The sequence below is a fragment of the Drepanopeziza brunnea genome (genome assembly GCF_022702325.1).
Source record: "Drepanopeziza brunnea f. sp. 'multigermtubi' strain 214-2 chromosome Unknown ctg3, whole genome shotgun sequence".
Classification (NCBI taxonomy): domain Eukaryota; kingdom Fungi; phylum Ascomycota; class Leotiomycetes; order Helotiales; family Drepanopezizaceae; genus Drepanopeziza; species Drepanopeziza brunnea.
In genome coordinates, this window is record NW_027094066.1 from 756,755 (window position 1) to 774,867 (window position 18,113).

General features: G+C 48.6%; 6 protein-coding genes across 6 annotated transcripts; 2 read left to right on the plus strand and 4 right to left on the minus strand.

Annotated features, from left to right (window-relative positions):
* Nucleotides 1-200: 200 nt before the first annotated feature.
* On the plus strand, nucleotides 201-1,352 carry L3040_002381 (uncharacterized protein; the record flags this gene model as incomplete). Its single annotated transcript, XM_066155534.1, has 3 exons — nucleotides 201-923; nucleotides 993-1,107; nucleotides 1,162-1,352. 3 exons carry the CDS (start codon nucleotides 201-203, stop codon nucleotides 1,350-1,352), a joined length of 1,029 nt encoding a protein of 342 aa, XP_066012530.1.
* A 4,148-nt stretch (nucleotides 1,353-5,500) lies between these two features.
* On the plus strand, nucleotides 5,501-5,896 carry L3040_002382 (uncharacterized protein; the record flags this gene model as incomplete). Its single annotated transcript, XM_007289716.2, has 1 exon — nucleotides 5,501-5,896. The coding sequence occupies one exon, from the start codon at nucleotides 5,501-5,503 to the stop codon at nucleotides 5,894-5,896; it is 396 nt and encodes a 131-aa protein (XP_007289778.2).
* Nucleotides 5,897-6,734: 838 nt separating this feature from the next.
* On the minus strand, nucleotides 6,735-7,690 carry L3040_002383 (uncharacterized protein; the record flags this gene model as incomplete). Its single annotated transcript, XM_007289715.1, has 3 exons — nucleotides 6,735-6,793; nucleotides 6,964-7,211; nucleotides 7,326-7,690. 3 exons carry the CDS (start codon nucleotides 7,688-7,690, stop codon nucleotides 6,735-6,737), a joined length of 672 nt encoding a protein of 223 aa, XP_007289777.1.
* Nucleotides 7,691-8,448: 758 nt separating this feature from the next.
* L3040_002384 (uncharacterized protein) lies at nucleotides 8,449-11,696 on the minus strand (the record flags this gene model as incomplete). The annotated part of the gene is made up of 3 exons (XM_007289714.1): nucleotides 8,449-9,420; nucleotides 9,509-11,192; nucleotides 11,242-11,696. The coding sequence occupies 3 exons, from the start codon at nucleotides 11,694-11,696 to the stop codon at nucleotides 8,449-8,451; spliced, it is 3,111 nt and encodes a 1,036-aa protein (XP_007289776.1).
* An 874-nt stretch (nucleotides 11,697-12,570) lies between these two features.
* L3040_002385 (uncharacterized protein) lies at nucleotides 12,571-14,990 on the minus strand (the record flags this gene model as incomplete). Its single annotated transcript, XM_007289713.1, has 9 exons — nucleotides 12,571-12,713; nucleotides 12,766-12,904; nucleotides 12,957-13,276; nucleotides 13,327-13,975; nucleotides 14,028-14,189; nucleotides 14,238-14,412; nucleotides 14,461-14,713; nucleotides 14,769-14,860; nucleotides 14,920-14,990. 9 exons carry the CDS (start codon nucleotides 14,988-14,990, stop codon nucleotides 12,571-12,573), a joined length of 2,004 nt encoding a protein of 667 aa, XP_007289775.1.
* Nucleotides 14,991-17,133: 2,143 nt separating this feature from the next.
* On the minus strand, nucleotides 17,134-17,875 carry L3040_002386 (uncharacterized protein; the record flags this gene model as incomplete). The annotated part of the gene is made up of 3 exons (XM_007289712.1): nucleotides 17,134-17,561; nucleotides 17,617-17,701; nucleotides 17,759-17,875. 3 exons carry the CDS (start codon nucleotides 17,873-17,875, stop codon nucleotides 17,134-17,136), a joined length of 630 nt encoding a protein of 209 aa, XP_007289774.1.
* Nucleotides 17,876-18,113: the final 238 nt, after the last annotated feature.

The following is an 18,113-nucleotide window of genomic DNA, read 5'->3' on the forward strand; positions in this document are numbered from 1 at the left end:
TGCGATTGCGCCCTCATTCATTCACTAGGTAAGACGGGAGTTGGTATCGAGTCTAGAACGTTCACTCACTTCACCTTCCTATTCCTTTTCCCCTTGTATAATTGAATCATTGAGTGAGACTTTTTAAATAAATAAGCAACCGAGCAAGCCGTCTCTATCCGTCTCAGTCACTCTCGACCGTTCTTTTTCCGCACCCAGTCATGCCTTTCCACTTCCTACCTAATGCCAATGCCCCGATGAACTTGTCGGAGAACGACCGTCACCTCTCACGTCTGAATGCCAACGCCAACGGGCAAGACACAAACTCACTCTTTGACACACTAGGCACTAGCCGTGGACACGACGAAGCTTCTCCATGGAGTGCCTCCTCATCAGGCACTGGTTATCAATCCTTGACGCTCCCTCCCATCAACCCCGACAACAATTTCGACCGTCTGCCTCCCTTCGACTTTGAAAACGAGTTATTCTACGCCCGCTACTCCCCCAACCCCTTTGATCGCCCAGCACCAGCACCGGCACCAACACCGACGTCAATACCAACATCAATACCGCCGTCCAACACAAACGTACACTGGCGCGAGGAAGAAACCCAAAACGGACAAGAACCGCCACCTTCAAATCAGCAGCAAGCGCGTCGGGCTGCTCCAGCAGTCTCACAATACCTACTCTCTGGATCACCGGAACCCGATCCTTTCGCGGACATCCTTGATCTAGATTTCCTTGGACCAGACTCGCCACTGCCCGAAGATATGCAAGAACGAAATTCCTCCTCCTTCGTCGACCTCACCGGATCTTCTCCTGTGGCACAGACCGCCATGGCACAAAGCAGGAAACGCAGCGCTACTACACCTGAGGAGGGGAGAGTTAGCAAGGCTTCTAGGACCAGCGTTTCGAAGGGACCGAGTGGCTTCAAGGATGACTTGGTGGGTACACTTAATTTAGTGGACATCGAGACCAATGAAGAATATGAGGCTCAAAAGGCGAAAGATCAGGCTGAGCTTGTCAAGAAGCAAAACCAGGAAGAGGCTACGAGATCGATCAAGTTGGGGGAATTTCAGTGCATTATTTGCATGGATAGCCCGAATGATCTGACGGTAACCTTTTGTGGTACGTACTCCTCTGTGGTAATTCGAAAGGACTTTAACTAACAACTCAAATCAGGTCACTTATTCTGTTCCGAGTGTCTCTTCCAAGCACTCAATGCTGGTGATAAAAAATGTTGCCCAGTCTGCAGGTCCAATATATCAGCACCTAAACCCGGAACTACTAAACAACCCAAAAATGGCGTCTTCGCCCTCGAGATGAAGGTTATGACGGCGCGGAGGAAGGGGAAACAAGTGGTACGTCAGTAATGCGAGGAAGTTAAGGACGCTGGCATGATCTTAATGAAACTTTGCTTGGGACCACGGAAGGACATCACATCAGGCGTATATGGAAAGGGCATACATGGACAGCATTGTAGGCGTTTTTGGCGAATAGCAGGCACCTTGACAGGACAGGCACTTGAGCTTGCAATTACGATAGATGGCAAGACATGAATGGGCTTGTGGGCAGCGGCAGTAGTCCCGATTTTCGTTTCTTTCTCTGGCGGATGGCAGGAGTGTCCGACTATTTATAGTCAAAGTTCAGAGGTTGTGTATGATGGATTTCCACAGCACATCCTGGCTAGACATCACCGCGAAGAACAAAATCAAAAACCAACCTAGCGAACTTGCTGGGCTTTATGGCCGCCATCATTCTCATCACTCTCGAAACACATATCATATTGTCTTTAAAGCTACGCTGGATGTCCTGCCCATTGTCATGATCATCTAATCAAATGAACATTTTGCTAGTCCACTGACTTCTGTAGATATATTACAAGCATGGTAAGCAGCAAGACAGAGCATCCAGCTGACGATACCCCATGGTATATCTTCCGTCCACTGCACTGGTTTGTGGGCTCCACCCTTCAAAAGTATCGTGCCTGCTCTCAAAATCCTACCTTCATTGTATAAAACTGAACGCTGGCCCTCCATCCACCCTCCGGCTTCAAGATTCCACCAACGAACATCACTCCAACGCCACAGGCTGCTAGCTTACCAGATAACCACAACCCTCCCAGTCTCTTATCATGCAAGCTACTCCATCTATCCTCTCAAACAAAATTCAATCATGATTCTTTTTCCCTTGTACTCACTCTCTCGCATGTTATCCGGCCTTTCTTCTATGCATCAGCCTTGCCTGCAACTCGGTTCCCTGCTGCCTTTGAGCAAAGCACCCCCTGTTAGTATGCGCAACCTCTCCCTTCTCCCAGTTTGAAGTTCGAAGCCCGGCGTTAACACTGCACCAGACAGACGCAGATTAAAACCGACACCTGCTATTATGTAATATGAGAAAGGATGTCCCCTCTCCTGCTGCGTACAAGATGGGGATGTGTCCGGAGCCTTACCACCATGTCCCTCTTCTCTTCGTTTCTCTTGTCTCTCAGAAAAGAGTCTTTGGTCCTGGAGTTGAGGCTTTGACGAAGGAATGGCGCCTTTACTTTTCTATATCTACCCGACGTTTCAGTTTTGATTCCTGGTTATCGATGTCCAGAGCCTCGCCGGGATCAGGGCTAGCTGTGTGGGATCTGCTGATGGTAACGCATGGGACGACGACGACGACCAAGGCTTTAGGTGGAAGAACTCCAGCTCCAACTCTAGCTCCAGCGATAGCGCCTGCTTTAAATGGATATAAAGCAGCAGCTATACCACTAACTACTATCAAGTTAACTCCCACTGTTAAGTTCAGACTTTGAATATCAAAGGAAGCTGAACCGGGGAAAGCTCGCTTTTTTTCTCTCTTGATTATCAAAATCAAGGGGAAGAAAAGCAGGAGGGGACGTAGGTGCGCGAAGAAAGTAAAAAGAAAGAAGAGATGCAGGCAGGTTGTGTGCCTAATTATCAATTCTACTAATTACCGACTGTACGGAGGAGGAGTAACAAAGTTTAGGAGGTTTTCAGACTGGGGAAGGGAATAGCTCAAGTAAGTGTTGAACCCAGGCATTGAATCATTACTCTCCCGGGAAACCTTTGGAGGGCTAAATATCGTACGTACACACATGTACCCTCCATGGCATTCAGACTCAGTACTAGCAACTATGAAAGAAGTGGAAAGGAAAAGAAACATGGCCTTATCCAAATTTAACAGTCTTAAAATCTATAGCTATATATAGGTACGTACATTATATATCTCCCCCCTCTAATCGTACTTCACAGCCCTTTTAAGCCCTATAGTACTGCGCTTGCTTATGCTTGTCATACCCACCAACACGCTCATGGCAGCTTCCCCAGTACGAACACGATATCGTCTTCGGCTTTTTGCCTGCGCCCTTGCAGATGGAATAGCTGTCGATGCCGGGACATTGCGTCCCCGTGGTACCGCTGTTATCGGTGCAGAAGCAGCCTCTAGCGATGCCTGTGAGTAGTTTTAGCAGCCGCTACCGCAGCTCCGTTCATCACTGTCTCAATTATTATAACGATAAGTCCGTTTTCATAAGGAATCAATAAGTAGTCCCTTGTATCTTTGAAAGCATCCTAGTGGCAGGTGTGTGTCTCGCTTGACGTCTTGGTTCAGGGGTTTGTTTACATTTTTTTTTAATACAAAAAAAAGGGGGAGAAAATAAAGAAGCAAAAACTCCGATCACAACCTTCCGGGTGTGTCATAGAAAAACCCCTCGGGGTAGGGTTTATTTCAAGCTCGGGTAAGGCGCATCTCGACCGTTCGTCCTTGGCGTATATGTGGACCTTTCGTCCTTGATTCGTCATTAACCGCTTGCTAGAGGAAATCCGTTAGTAGGAGTCTTTGAGTGAGCGGGAGGTACTTACGACGGTGAGTCGAGTGCCTCGATGGGCGAGAGAGTGGTGGCGGGTTATGTAAAGGAAGACAATTTTTTTCTTCTAGTTTCTTGTTAGTGTATAATCGTCGGTCTTAAAAAGGCTGTAAGGAGGCCCACCTAAGCGAGCCGACGATTATGTGTAGTGTGATGGAGAGCTGTTAGCAGATGGCTAGCTTCATCTCGAGTCAGGACTAATGATTTTCTTGATAGGTGGAACTATCCTTGACATTAGAGTATTCTAAATCGCGTTTTTAATATGGGGAAATGATATTCATGCTTATTGAAAGTGATTCATTTGGATACGATATTCTATAAACCAGTCTCCAGATGCTTGCCTCATCGAGTAAACAAACCATCGCATCCAAATATTGAATTCTTGATACCTATAAGAATAAAGCATCAAAATCTACGCTCAATGAGCAGTCAATGAGCCTGTACAGACTCCCAATCAGCTCTTCTTCGCCAGTCATGCGATCATTGTTCATCCACCAAGTCACTTTCCAATACGGCCTTCTCCTCTCCTCCTCCTCCTCCTCCTCCTGCCATATCCGATATCACTTGATAGTTTTAACAGAAATAACAATCAAAGTATCAATAAAAGCTTTATGTTTTTTTAAGGGTAGGTACATGAATGCCCCAGGCACCCCCCCCTCCCCCCGCCGCCCCTCCTCTTTCTTATTTGAGAATCAAGATCGCAAGTCCCGGACAGCTGCTATGCGACACACCGAGTGCAGTATCTTCCAGTATACACACATAGTCAAAGGTAACTGATTAAACATTATCGTATATGAGAAATGCATAATCTATGAGGTTGGAGCTCCACGAGTATGAGTAGCTGAGAGAAAGCGAAGAGGGTGCAGATAGAAAGCAGATAAAGAAGGTATATGAGTCTAGAGGTGTGAACACCAGGATCAGAAGCCCTGGGCTATCTGAAAGAGAGATTTTCCTCAACGTATTTTTACTCCGGATTGGATGGAACTTTGTTATATGATCTCTACTTAGCACGTCGCCGCAACCCATGGGGGGTCCCTAAGGTCTAAACATAACATTAACGTCTCAAATACCAGCCCGACGTAAATCAATAATACTACTACTAATACTATCGGGTCACTTATTCTTCTGTGTTTATTTAATATCAGTTCTTAAATATTTATTTAGAGTCATTTAATTTAACGGATATATAATTATAGATTGCTCTCTATATTGAGCGAGTTATATATAGAAGCAGTCCGAGCGAAAATTATTAATACCATGGCCCCAAAATGTTGTCTCCTACTATTACTATATAAGAGTAACTGTTCTGCTACTAATCGTTTACTCACTCCCAGACATAAATCATCTCTTTAATGTTTCTATCTTGTGCTTGAAGATTTAATACGATACCATTGTCTCGATCCCCGGTCACGAGATCACGCGATACTCATTCACCGTCTAGCAATAGAATGATTCCGCCAAATATTCCTGATAGATCATAGGACTTCTTCAAATAAACTATCAAGACACTCCGAACCTTCACTTTCATTTGTCATTCCCAAAAGTCGACCTACCCGATCGACGACCATAATCATACCTCTTCTCAAAAACAACGACAATAACAACTAATATCACTTCAACAAAAACACCATCACACACAAACCAAACATGGCGCGTCTCCTCCACGACGTCGCGGCTCCGGCCCTCCTCCTCCTCATGCTCATGACGCCCTGCATCATCATGGTATCCATCGCCACCATCATCGTCAACACCACGACGTGGAAACCCCCCTTTGCTATTTCCACGCCCACTTCCATAGCTGCATCTACCATCCTCACAACCCACTTCCAAACGGACAACACGCTCATGGATAACATCTCGGTCCCGGATCAAAGCAACAGTCTCAAGAGTGCGACCGGCCTCGCCGATAGCCCCTCCGTCGCAACTGCTGGTGGTGGCAACACGCGCGCGAGCGACATCGATCTTAAAACTGAGAGAAGCACAACTTCTGATGTACATATCATCCGTCGGAGAAGAAGAAGAGCGCTCGCTCATCGGCCTTGATGTACATGCTGTGCTCGGGGCAGCTCTTGCGCTGCGCAAGGCTAGCTACGGAGGTCGTCCACGCGAGTCTCTGCAGGGTGGCCTGCTCCAGCGTGATGGACTATCATAATTCTTAATGGTATGCAAAGAGGTTGGGAGGCCGGCGGAGATTGGGCGTTGCTGGTGGTTTCATGAGGTTCATTCGTTTATACCGGTCGGTAGTCTTTCGGGAGAAAGAGCCAGGGAGATCGGTGTTAGGGCAGTTCGGCGTAGGGTTTTCAGCGGAGTCAACTCCTCGAATGGGGGGAGCTATATGGGTGGCTATTTGCTTGTGGGATGGCGTCTCTCTCTCCCCCTCCCTCTCTCGGAGGTTGTAGGCGGTGGGAGCACTTTGGAACGAAGTTAGACTTGTTACTAGAAACACGCTTCCTCTCTATGGAAGACAGATATTGTAATTTTAATCCACAGACTTTAACTATTTCTCGTCAAAGTGAAAGTGAGAGTGAGATACTTTGTTTTGAGGTATAAGGCGGAGTTCCCCTACTCGTACCGTTCGCATCATATGAGCGTGCTTTAATCCCAGACACTCACTCAACAGCTAGCTCACCAGACCAAACAGAACAGTCTCACAAGGCAGTCGAAATCGCCTGCAGCCCAAAATGCAGCATCTCTCTCCCGTATCATACATCATACAATTTAACAAAGAATTGGTCCTCGACAACAATCAACATTACTTGATCAATTGAACCTTACAGAAGAGCAAGACACTCGACATAGCAAACGATTCTCAGATCTCAGCCTTCAGAATCCTCTACCCCTTGTCCTCTTCCCAACCCATTTCAACGGTCTCTTCTTTCCTTCATGGATTCGCAGGTGGGAAGACGCCTTCAGCGGGAGGTGGGACAGGAGGCGCGGGCTCTAGATACATACCATCAGCGTCAGTTCAAAGCCTTAATACACCAGTCTCTCTCTCTCTCTCTCTCCCTCCCACATCCACTAATCGTCCAGACTCCATAAAATACCCATCCATCCACTTCACCCCACCTCACAAAGAAGCGCTCAAAAAAAAGAAGCGAAATCAAACTCACCACCCCTCCTCCCACCCCTCCGCGCACTCCTCCTCCTCATCCTCCTCCTCCTCCTCCTCCTCCGTCTCCTTATCCGCGCCCGCAGCAAGTAGACGTAAAACACGCCCAGCAGCAGAAGGATACCGAGGGAGACGCCGACGACGATGCCCACGATGGTACCCGTCGGGATGCCCGGCGTCTGGACGTCTGTTGCTGTTGCCGTTACTACTTTCGCCGTTATTGGATTTGTTGTTGGTGGATTCATAGATCTGTAATTCGCGCGCTGGGGTGGTTAACTCTGAACCCCCCCCCTTTTTTTTTCTTCTAATTTTTTTCTCTTCTTCTTTAGAGGAGGGGAGAAAAAGGAGGCGAGAAGAACATACGTGGAGAACCGCGAAGAAGGGTAAGCAGCAGCAGCAGCAGCAGCAGCAGCAGTCGGGAAATCGTCACCGAGCGGGATAGTCGTCGCAGAAACATGCGCGCTGCGGACTACCGAGATGTAATAATCCCCGTCCCTGTCCTCCTCGTCCGCGTCGTTTCGTCTTTGAATCTCCCACTCATCCATCCTCGTCCTCATCATCCCCGCGGCAACCTTCTTCCTGCCAGAACGCTCCTCTGGTAAAGACCAAGTAATAGTAGAAGTAGTGGTCGCAGTAGTAGCACCACCTGCCGCGACTAGACAGCATCCCGATTCCACCATCTCCTCAGCGCCGTTCTCGTGTCCTCGGCGCGGATTCCGAGGCGCCATTATATAGGTGTTGTGTTTTTAGGTATTGTGTATTGTATATAAAGCGGGAGGGGATCATTCGCTTAGGTTATTTACTCACTCACTTGGCGAACTCAAGACGACGACGAAGACGACGACGACGACGATGGCAGCGCTGTAATATTTCTGCTCCAGGATCATTCGTATGTAACAAGTCACAACTTCTTCCGCGCTTTCGAAGAGGGGAGCGGGATAGAGGGCGAGGCTGGAGGCTGTTGTTATGCTGCTGGGATGGGTGAGCTGTGTGGCTTGTCCAGATGCTGGCCTGAGGGGGAATGGAGCCTTGCGATGGAATTGATTGGTGCCGGTGGGCGCAGAGAAGGGAGGGTCAGTGAAGGAGCGGCCTTCGTGCTGCGTTGGGTTGTCGTGTGCGTGAAGTGTGGACGTGGTTCGTTCGCTGGCAGCGCAGGCCCGGGGCCTGATGTGACGAGTATCCTGCGTTGGGTTGGTCGCACTGCGTTTTTGAAGGGGGGGGAAAAAAAGTTTCCGTATGCTGTGAACGACTGCGCTGCGACGAGGCGACGAAGTGTGGGCTGGCAGTGAATAAAAATGACGCCTACTTTGTGTATGTATTCCTATTCGTCTGATCTACCTAGAAACCCTCCCGCACCAGTACACGAACGTCGTCGCTTTCACTTGTTGATATCTACTCCAGAAGGCCGCCAGTTCAAAAGAGAAAGGATGCCTGCTATCCATCCGGACACGCAACGGACCACGAACCACCACATGGGACCGCGAGGTCAAGAATCTGGGTACGTCCGCAGGAACTTCTCGTACTCCTTGTACGCCTGAGCCGTGACCCACGCATCCGGTCCGTACATCTTCGCGAACCCGGAGCAGGATTCCCTCCACAGCTGCTTCGCCGGGGAGTGATTGCCCAGGCTCGAAGCACGCATGGCCTCGGCGTACCGGCCCTTGCTCTTCAGCGTCTCCGGGTGCAGGTCGCCCAGGGTCCGCTGGTAGGATTTGCAGATCTGGCGATACAGATCCTCGGATTCGCGGGCGAACGGGCCGCCTCTTTCGTTCTTCAGGAGGGCGAGGTTCGTCAAGCACTGGAGTGTCTTCTGATGCTCGGGGCCGAAGATCCAGGACAGGCCCTCGTGGGCTTGTCTGTGCATACTCTCGATGGAGTCGAGAATCTGCCCTCGCTCGGATTGGTATCGAGGGAGTTGGGCGCGCATTATCTCGCCTTTCCACGTCAGACTCATGAGGGTGTCGGGGTGTTCGTCGCCGAGGAGCGTCTTGCGCCCAGCCAGTGCGAGATCGATTTTCTCCAGGGCGGTGGGATGCTGCTTGAGACCAGAGAGAATGATGGCGCGATCATGCAGGGCGGCGAGCTGATCTGGGTGGAAATCGTTCCCGGACAGAGTGCCACTTGTCAGGAAAGCGGTTCTGTCATTCAAGACGCGCTCGCTTAGGAGATCTGCGGCTTTGCATCCTTCTTTCAAGCGAAGAACTTCGACGAGCTGGTGCTGACTCGATAATGTGTCGGGGTGCGTCGAGGCTTCGAGCCATGGTCCATGCTCCCTCGTGGTCAGAACAGTTTGGTTGATTTGCTCTGCGACATCGTAATTGCCACGCCCGAGGAAGATCAAGGCGAGCTCACTTCTGCAAGAGGTGACGATCGGGTGGGATTTTGACAACACGGTGCCGAGACGATCAATGCATTCAAGGAGGAGGCTCTCTGCTTCCTCAAAGTCGCTAATGGAAATCTGTAAGATATCAGCTTTGAGCACACTCTGGCACGATTTTTGTCGACTTAAGCTGAGGAAATAGGAGGAGGAGACGAATTAGACTTACCGCCTTGCACCGAAGAATGCTCGCCTTCACGGCTCTTGAGTGTACCGTTTCGGGGTGATCCGCGCCGAGGATGGTCTCCCTCCCAGCCACCGCTCCCTGAATATAGCGGAGAGCTTCGTCATACTTTCCATTCCTTTTTAGAGCCTCAGCTAGGTTGTGGCAACTGCTGAGAGTATCCGGATAAGAGCTGCCAAGGCTTTCCTTTCGCTCTGTCAGAGCTTTTTGACACTGAGCAATGGCGTCTCGATATCGACCTTTGTGCATCAGAACAACTCCTAGATCGTCCATAGACACCGAAACAGAGGTCTCTGACTCATCTGAGGCTTGTACCGTGAGTAAGACTTGTCTGAACATCTCGATGGCTGAATCGTACTGATTGGCACAATCGGCCATCTCCAGCTTGGCCTGCATTCGCTTCTTCCAGAGCTTCCCGGGATCAGAATCTGGAGACGTCTTTTGGAGAACTTCATGCATCTCCCGGTACTTTGCCAGGGAATGCAGAAGCGACACATTTTCCTGAATGATGGCGAGTTGTTCTGGTGGTATAGGTTCAGGGAGAGCACTCCGTGCAAGCTCTGTCATCTTCAGCGCTTCAAAATACATGCCCTTGCGTTTGAAGAAAGTGGACTCCCGATGATAGATTGTAGCCACTGCGATCTTCAAGGCATTGTTGTGTAGCTTGTAGCCCCTGATAAGATGTGCAAAACACTGCTTCCACCAGGCCCGCGTATCCTGAGTGGCGTCCGGATACACCTTGGAGAAGGAGAGAATGATCTCGTCGTACCAGTTTCGCTCCTCGGCGATGTCGTCCTCGCTTCTTCCGCCATCGATGCTAGCGAGGTAGTTTCGAATTGCAAGACAGACCAGAGGGTGGATGGTATAAGTCTGCTGCGAAACGTCCTCCACGATGATGAAATTGCCTCTAACTAGGACCAATATGATCACCATGTCGATTGGATCATCGGCCGAAAAAACCTTCCACGGCACCGAGACGCCGCCTAGGTAATAGAGCTGGTAGAGGAAGCGGCTGAATTTTGGGTATCTTTTCCGATATTTTCGAACATCGAACACGCCTCTTCCGAAGACGGAAAGACCATGGTCTGGTGCTGAGACGGGATCTAGCGTACCTAGAAGGCGCAGTTTGAACTGGTCTGCCCGTTTGTATAGGTCAAGGAATTGCGACACGGTCATTCCAGTACGGTTCACCACTTCGGCGACCTGAACGAGAGCTCGGGGTAGGTAAGCCATGACACCAACAATTTCCTGAATCTGGATCTCGGTTGCTGAAGAGGCTTCAGGGCTCAGGTGGTTGCGGAAAAGAACAAGCGATGCATCTGCGTCCAATTCACCGACTTCGCACAGGCCGTGAGAGCCAGTCAGCTCCCCAGCGTTCTGAATACTCCTTGTCAATAGGATAATCGTGCCTTTGAATTGCTGTAGCGCGTCCATGAGTCGTCCGTTAGGCAGGTCATCTTGCAAAAGCTCGAATCGGTCTGCTGTGTCCACCACCAGCATGGTCTCCGAGCCCCAGTCAAGCCTGATCCACTCTTCCAGTTGCATACCTGGGGCAGCATCGGACTTTCCATCCGTGACTCCCAGGTCATCAGGCCCAAACCAGAAAACTGGTGTTGTGGGAGAGACGTGGCGCACTCTGTGGACGAACTCAATCGCAAGCTCTGTCTTCCTGCGAAGCATCAGTTCTCTGACCGGCTATGATATCTGAAGAGACTCACCCGACACCTCCTAGCCCAACAATAGCGATACGAGCCTGGGATGTCTGGCCAGGATTCCACATGCCAAAAAGCTGGCTGAGTGCTGGAATACGGCCGACGAAGTCTAAATTGCGAGAATGGGGGACCTTGAAAGTAGCAGGCGACGATAAAAAAGGTTCCCGAGGAACTTGAAATTCGTTTGTATCAGCGTGGCCTGCCTCCTTCTCGGCCGAAACCTCGTTTCGGTTCACCAGCTTCTTCGTTGCAGCTTCTAAAGATGCCAGAAGGATATGGGAAATCGCATCGGAGAGTTGTTCCTGGGCCATGGCTGGGTTCTTGGAATCTGCGAGAGCCTCGGGAGGTATGGAAATCGGGTCTGATGCTGCTTCGATTGGGATGTCAACAGAGGTATTGGCCTCCGGCTCGACAGCATTGACGAGCTCGGCTATGTTTTCGTCGACGGCTTTGCTGGCCATTGTGAGCAAAAAGTTGAATCCGGGAGAGGAGGATACATGACGGAAACGGCGGATTGAAAGTATATAAATTAAAGCGAATTTCAATCGTGTTCGCCATTCGGGTAGGCAGCCAGCAACCTCGCCACTACCGACCCCAAGTTACGCAAATATGAGTCGCATTTGTTCGCGTACACGACGTGAGAAACCCAAGAATCTCGTGGCCCAGCAGCTTGATAAGACACGAGGAATGTCAATGATGCCCAGCAAGCAACGTGCATGAACGTGTTTCGATGCCGACTTCCAAGCTGCATTGCCACGAAAAGTGGGAGGTTACAAGCCACAGTTATTTTATCAAATCGCTTACGTGCCTCGTGTCTACCTGTTATGAGCGAGGTTTTGATGAGTTGGCAGGTTGGCAGCTTGCTAAGGTTGGGCGTCGAACGGCGAGCAGACGCGCTTGGCTCGGAGCCCGATCAGTTCTGTAAAGCGTATTAGAAATCACTTGCTCTTACCTATACTGACAGGTGTCAAACGACTGGGATATTCATGTCAGCCATAATAGCAGTCGCTGGTTCTAAAATAAAAAATTTCTGCTACAAGGCGGGATTGATGAGTGTGCTTTGATTTGGAGGCAACCCTTGGCTGGGCCTGGGCTGGGAACAGCACTCGAAGCTTAAATGCTAAAAACCCTGGAGCCAGTAGATCACAGAGCAAGTATCCCTATCGAAACATATTGATCATGAATAATACTTGATAAAATTTAGTTTCAATCAAGAATCCCCCGAAGAAGTTAAGAAAGGTTAATAGTATAAACAAACATGACACATCATTCTGGCAAAATTAACGATTGCTACGACTACCCTTCTTACACCCTTCGACATGTCAAGAAGACAACTCAAAGTCTGGAGGTGGCAATGCCGGAAAGCTCGCCTGGGGCATGATAGTTAGGCACCTTCATGTCGAGGGCACTCCCGCTGTAACCCAGATCTTCAGCAGTAAGAACAGCGCACTTCTCTCCGATGAGCAGAGCCGTGGAGTCTGGATTTGTGTATTAGCTTGGATGGGATGATGGGAGGTTCAAGATACATACAAGTGTTGCACCCGACGTTGTCAGGACAAATCGACAGATCGGCGACCTTGAGATTCTTCACACCGTGAACATTGAGACGCTCGTCCAAAACGCCGTGTTTGACAATGCCGTTACCTTCCTTTGGAGCCATTGAGCACGTCTATTTCGGTGTTAGCAAGTCATGCTTCCCCAGAGTATCGATATTGACTTACGCCCAAAGAGTGCCATGTGGTTTCGACATGGCGTTTGACCCACTCCTCAACGTGAGCAATGTCTTCCTTAGTGTACTTGAGATCCTCGTACACGCTCTGGGAGTTGCTGTTCAGGATGTTGGGCTGGGATGGCTTTCCAGCTTCGACGGGCATGGACCATGAGCCGTGCTGGATACCTGCTGTGAGATTGCCAGGAAGTGCATATGCGTTGGTGGTTAGGAGGTCCATATCCTTGGCACGAGCTGGAGAATCGAAGGCGTAGTGTGGGTGCATGCTCTGGACTTCGCCCGCGTAGGCTTCCATCCGACGGGCAGTCTCACCTATGTGGTTGTCAACAAACTATCGACAGCGGGAAGGGGCAACAGCTTACGTGACTTGATGTATCCCCAGACCATGGGAGCCATATCCCGCTCATCATTCATGAAGCCAGCATCGAAATCAGGGGCCTCATAGGGGTTGGGAGACACGATGTGAGTCTGGCCACGAGAGAATGGATACTCCAGGAAATGGAACATGGTGAAGAAGTTCCCAGGTGGCATCAGCATATGGTCTCCAAACCATCCTGCGATGACACTGTAATGCATCACAGGCTTGTCGGGCTTGTTCTTAAAGTAGCTGTCCCAACCGCTCCGGAATTGTGGAGTTGGCCAAGAGTCCATCTCCTTAAGCTCTTCCTCAGTTGGTCGGACTTTGACACCGGCGTCGATGCCGTTAGTTGCCAAAGGACCTGTGCCCTTGATATTCCATTCGTCAAATACTCTTTTCTGGACTTCAGGAACGCCTCGGACGAAGTCGTCGAAACTCTCAGTCCCTGGCTTAGCTCGGTAGACGGAAAAGGTCAAATAGTGGTCCTGGAAGTTGAGACCAACACCAGGAAGCTCAACGATGGGCTCCACACCAGCCTTCTTCAACTTCTCGGGGTCACCGATGCCAGATCTTTGGAGGATAAGTGGCGATGAAAGTGTACCGCCGGAAACGATTACTTGCTTGCGCGCACGGAAAGTGCGGGATTGCTGCTGCTTGGGGAAACTCGTATCAACAATGCATCTGTAAAGGACTCTCATCACTTACGGACGGGTGAAGCGGCTTGGTAGGTACGGTTCTCACGCCGACGGCAACGCCATCCTCTATGATTACTTTGTCCACTTTCGTATTGCATAGGAGGTGGAGGTTCTGGTAAACAGAGCGAGTTGAGTGGACGTATGCGTGGGCAGAGTCGGATCGGCGACCAGTCTAGATAGTTGTAAGCCAGGGGTTGAGATTACACCGCAATTTACATACGTCTCGGTTAATCCACTTCAACCAGTGCTCGGCTCCGTGGCCAGTGACTAGATCCTGGAGGTCATCGGTGGTTGGAATGCCCTGTGAATCGGCAGCTCTGAGGAAGTCTTGCATCACCGGATACGTGTAGTTCCCGAAGGAGACCTTGATTGGGCCTTCGAAACCGTGGATGTCCCTTTTGGCGTGGTAAGCAGAGCACCGAGTCTCTCAGCTGAGATCTCACCTGTTGTTGGAAGCTCTTTGGTATGTTTCATGCTTCTTCATCAGAGGGATGAGTTCCTTGGTAGTCCAGCCCTTGGCCTGGAAGTCATCATAGTCAGATGCACTTGCTCGAGTATACATCATGAAGTTGATTGACGAGCCTCCACCAAGGATGTGAGCACAGGGAACAATAGCCTGACGACCTCCAAGCCACTTGGACGGGCGAGAGCGATAGAATGACGCTGTCTTGCTGTCGAGCTTCATGTTACGGGGATCTATTGCCGTGAGTACTGCTATACTGAGACAATTTCCTGAGGGTTTGGTACTCACAGATTCCCGGTCGGAAGACCCATGGATTGTTGAGGTTGCTTTCCCCTCCCTCAATCAAGAGAACTTGTAGGTTGTGGTCCAGGTTGGCCAGTCTAAACATCATGTTAGTAGTTGCCATCAGGATAGTGCGTCGAGCTTTCGGAGGACCAACCGGCCAGCAACAACACAGCCGGTACTGCCACCTCCACACACGATGATGTCGAACTCATCGGGTATCGTCATATTGAAAATCAACACCAGAGAAACGTGACTAGGCTGTCGTTCAATGTTTTTCTTCCGATCCAAAGATGTAGAGCCAGGTAATGCTTTCGAGTGTCCTGGAATCCCAGATCATGGCAGGATCTCCCCCCTTTTAACTTCCCCAGTTCCCCAGTTCCTCAGTTCCCCAGTTCCCCAGTTTCCCAGTTCCCCAGTTCCCCAACTTCCCCAGCTTCCCCTCAACCCCGCACGAGAGGTTTGCCTAGGCATGCAAGATCACACGAACCAACGCTCTCGCAAGAAATCCCATTGGGTTCGTACAGGCAGCCAAACTGCGCTATTGCCTTGTGACCAGAAGAGGAGAGCAGCTACCCCTCACTTAGTAGACTTGGTTCCTTGGGATTATCTATACGGACGTAAAGAATGAACAGCATGGAAGAGACAGAAACCGAAAGAGAAACGGACACCGAGTGGCTACTTTGGCCTTGGAGGCGAGCCGAGAACGACGCTCCCACCACCAGACGGTAGTCATCGGAAAAAAAATTACATCTGATACATACATACACATATATGTAAATATACATGTATAGATATAATCATGATCAATCCGCCTGCTACGGACGGGACTACCGTATCTGCATTCGTCCCCTCCTCTCGTCAGCCATGCCAACCTTCCCCCGCAGATCGGCGTCGGAGGGGGTGGCATCCATCGTTTGCGAACCATACACACACACAGCTTTCTTGCACCGGATCAGAGGTTCATTCATTCATGCATAGATCGTCCAGAACAAGAACAAACAAGAAGTACCGAAGAACTGCAGACGTCGCGATCGAGTCTAGCGGATTGCAAGGGAAAGTGAAGCGCTGCATGGCCCTTGGTGGAAACTCTGATATATAAATTTCCCCGCGACTTGACCTTGACGCGGGGATCTCGGCGTTAAGTAAGAGTAGGACTTGTTGACGTCGCAACTTTTGAGGCCCTTCTTCAAGATAGGGGAAAGTATTACTCGGCGGACCCAGTTTAGCCCTATAAATCGTAGAGCGGTGGTTTCTGAATGGCTCCAAGTCTTGCCAACTTCATTGCACAGACTAAATACATGCTTAAAGATGCTTTTCAAGTCTAAATCGCGACATCTTTATTGGTTCAAGCCCTGATAAGAAGAGCCCTTGCAGAACTATACTTCCGCCCTTTACAGTAGAGTTGGGGGAGGCTAATCGTCGGCTCGCTTAGGTGGGCCTCCTTTCAGCCTTTCAGTCTTAGTCGGTATAAGCGACTGCGGATCGAAAGCGAGTGCGGATTTTTCGAAATGTGTTAGAAATTTTTATATATTATAGCAATTACTATTATAATTAACTAAAGAATATTTATATAGATAATTAATTTACGAGCATACCTTTTTCCGAAACATTTAAAATCGTATTATTAATCGATAACAAGCTTGCTATTAAGCAGCAAAGTAAAGAAAATCTTGAATCTATTGTAAAATAACAACGCGTCGATAAGATTTAAAAAAAAGGAAAAGATGTTAAATATCGTAAAGGAATCGCATAATTGAGCGCGAGCGTAAAAGTATTATACGAAAACGCTTTGCTATAAGCTTAATTATTAAAGACGACGATACAATCAATACTCATTCCAATTCTCGATTCGAAAGAGATTTAGTAGATATAACAACCTCTTAAGCGTTAAATTTTGCGGCCTCGTAAAAGGTATTCCTCGACCAACTCTCTCTTAACCCGAACTTTCTCTCGATAACGATAATTTGATAATTACAACCGATACTATTAAAGACCCTTCTTTAAAGCAAAATGTTTTTCCTTTTCTTAGTATTAATATCGATAGCGATAGCTTCAATTCTAATAGTAATAGAGATTCAAACGATTCGTTGCGTAAGGTAAAAGACGAGTCAGATTCTAATGAAAATAGCGATCGATAGTCAAATGTTTTATCAGATGATACGATTTTAGGTGTTTCGAAAGAAGATATAATAATAGATTGATTATTTATATAAATATTTTTGGGTTGTAATAGTATTTGCTATAGTATATAAAAATTTCTAACTGAAAGGCTGAAAGGAGGCCCACCTAAGCGAGCCGACGATTAATCCTCCAAATCTTTTCCCAATCAATCTCCTCGTCCGAAAATCATTTCAGGTCATCTTCTGATTCAAAGCGGTGGGCCTATTACGGGGGGAGGAATGCTCCAAATATTTTCCCAATCAATCTCATCATTCGAATATGCCTTCATTTCATCTTCTGTCTGAAAGCATTTGGGCCGTAAACCCAAATCAACGTTGTCTACTACGAACGATGGAATATTCATGTGATGTTGCCAATGGGTAGCCTGAATCCATGAGAAGCGCAGAATTTGATCAGGCATGTGCATCCCTGCCTCCCACTCGATATAATCCGTAATGAGTGTCTCGTTTTCGCCCCATAAGTTTTGTTGTATAATACGACCTTCTGCAATCTCATGATTGTAGAATCGCGGGATCCATACTTTCCTGATATCGTCTGTTCTCTTCTTATCCGCTTTGATAGCACAATACCAATTCCCTGTTCTCCTTTGGTCATTTCTCCAGCCAGGCTTGTTTACTATTCAGATAATTAGCTCCGCGTAGTAAGTAGCGATCTAAATAGATCAACTCACGCAGGTAAAAGCCAGGTCCTGTTTGAGATTGTGAAGTTCTCTCTCCACGCAAGTCGTTGAATTGATTGAGACGGTTAGCCTGCCTCTATAATTTGCGTAATTAGTATATGAGCTTATGCTATTCAAATCAAGTGAAACTTACTCCGGTAACCATTGCATAGCCGATGACTCTGTCTCTACTCCAAGGCCATGAATGAGCTCCATTGAAGAAAAAGCTCAAGGCTAGCACGATCGCGAAGAGAGAGTGGGATCGTAGCATCGTGTTTGTATAATCCTTTCGATGCGAGCTAACACAAGGGAACAAGCTTGCTGCTTGCAAAGAACGAGGACGATGAAACAAATCTGCAGCAGGGGCAAGAAGAAATATATATCTCTTTCTTGAACCCTACTCGGAATTTCGACGCCGGATACAAATGATTGTACGGCTAATAATAATCAGTGCACCGACTATTATAATCTGTCTTTTTAGTCTTATATTGAAGATCCCCCTCCGATCC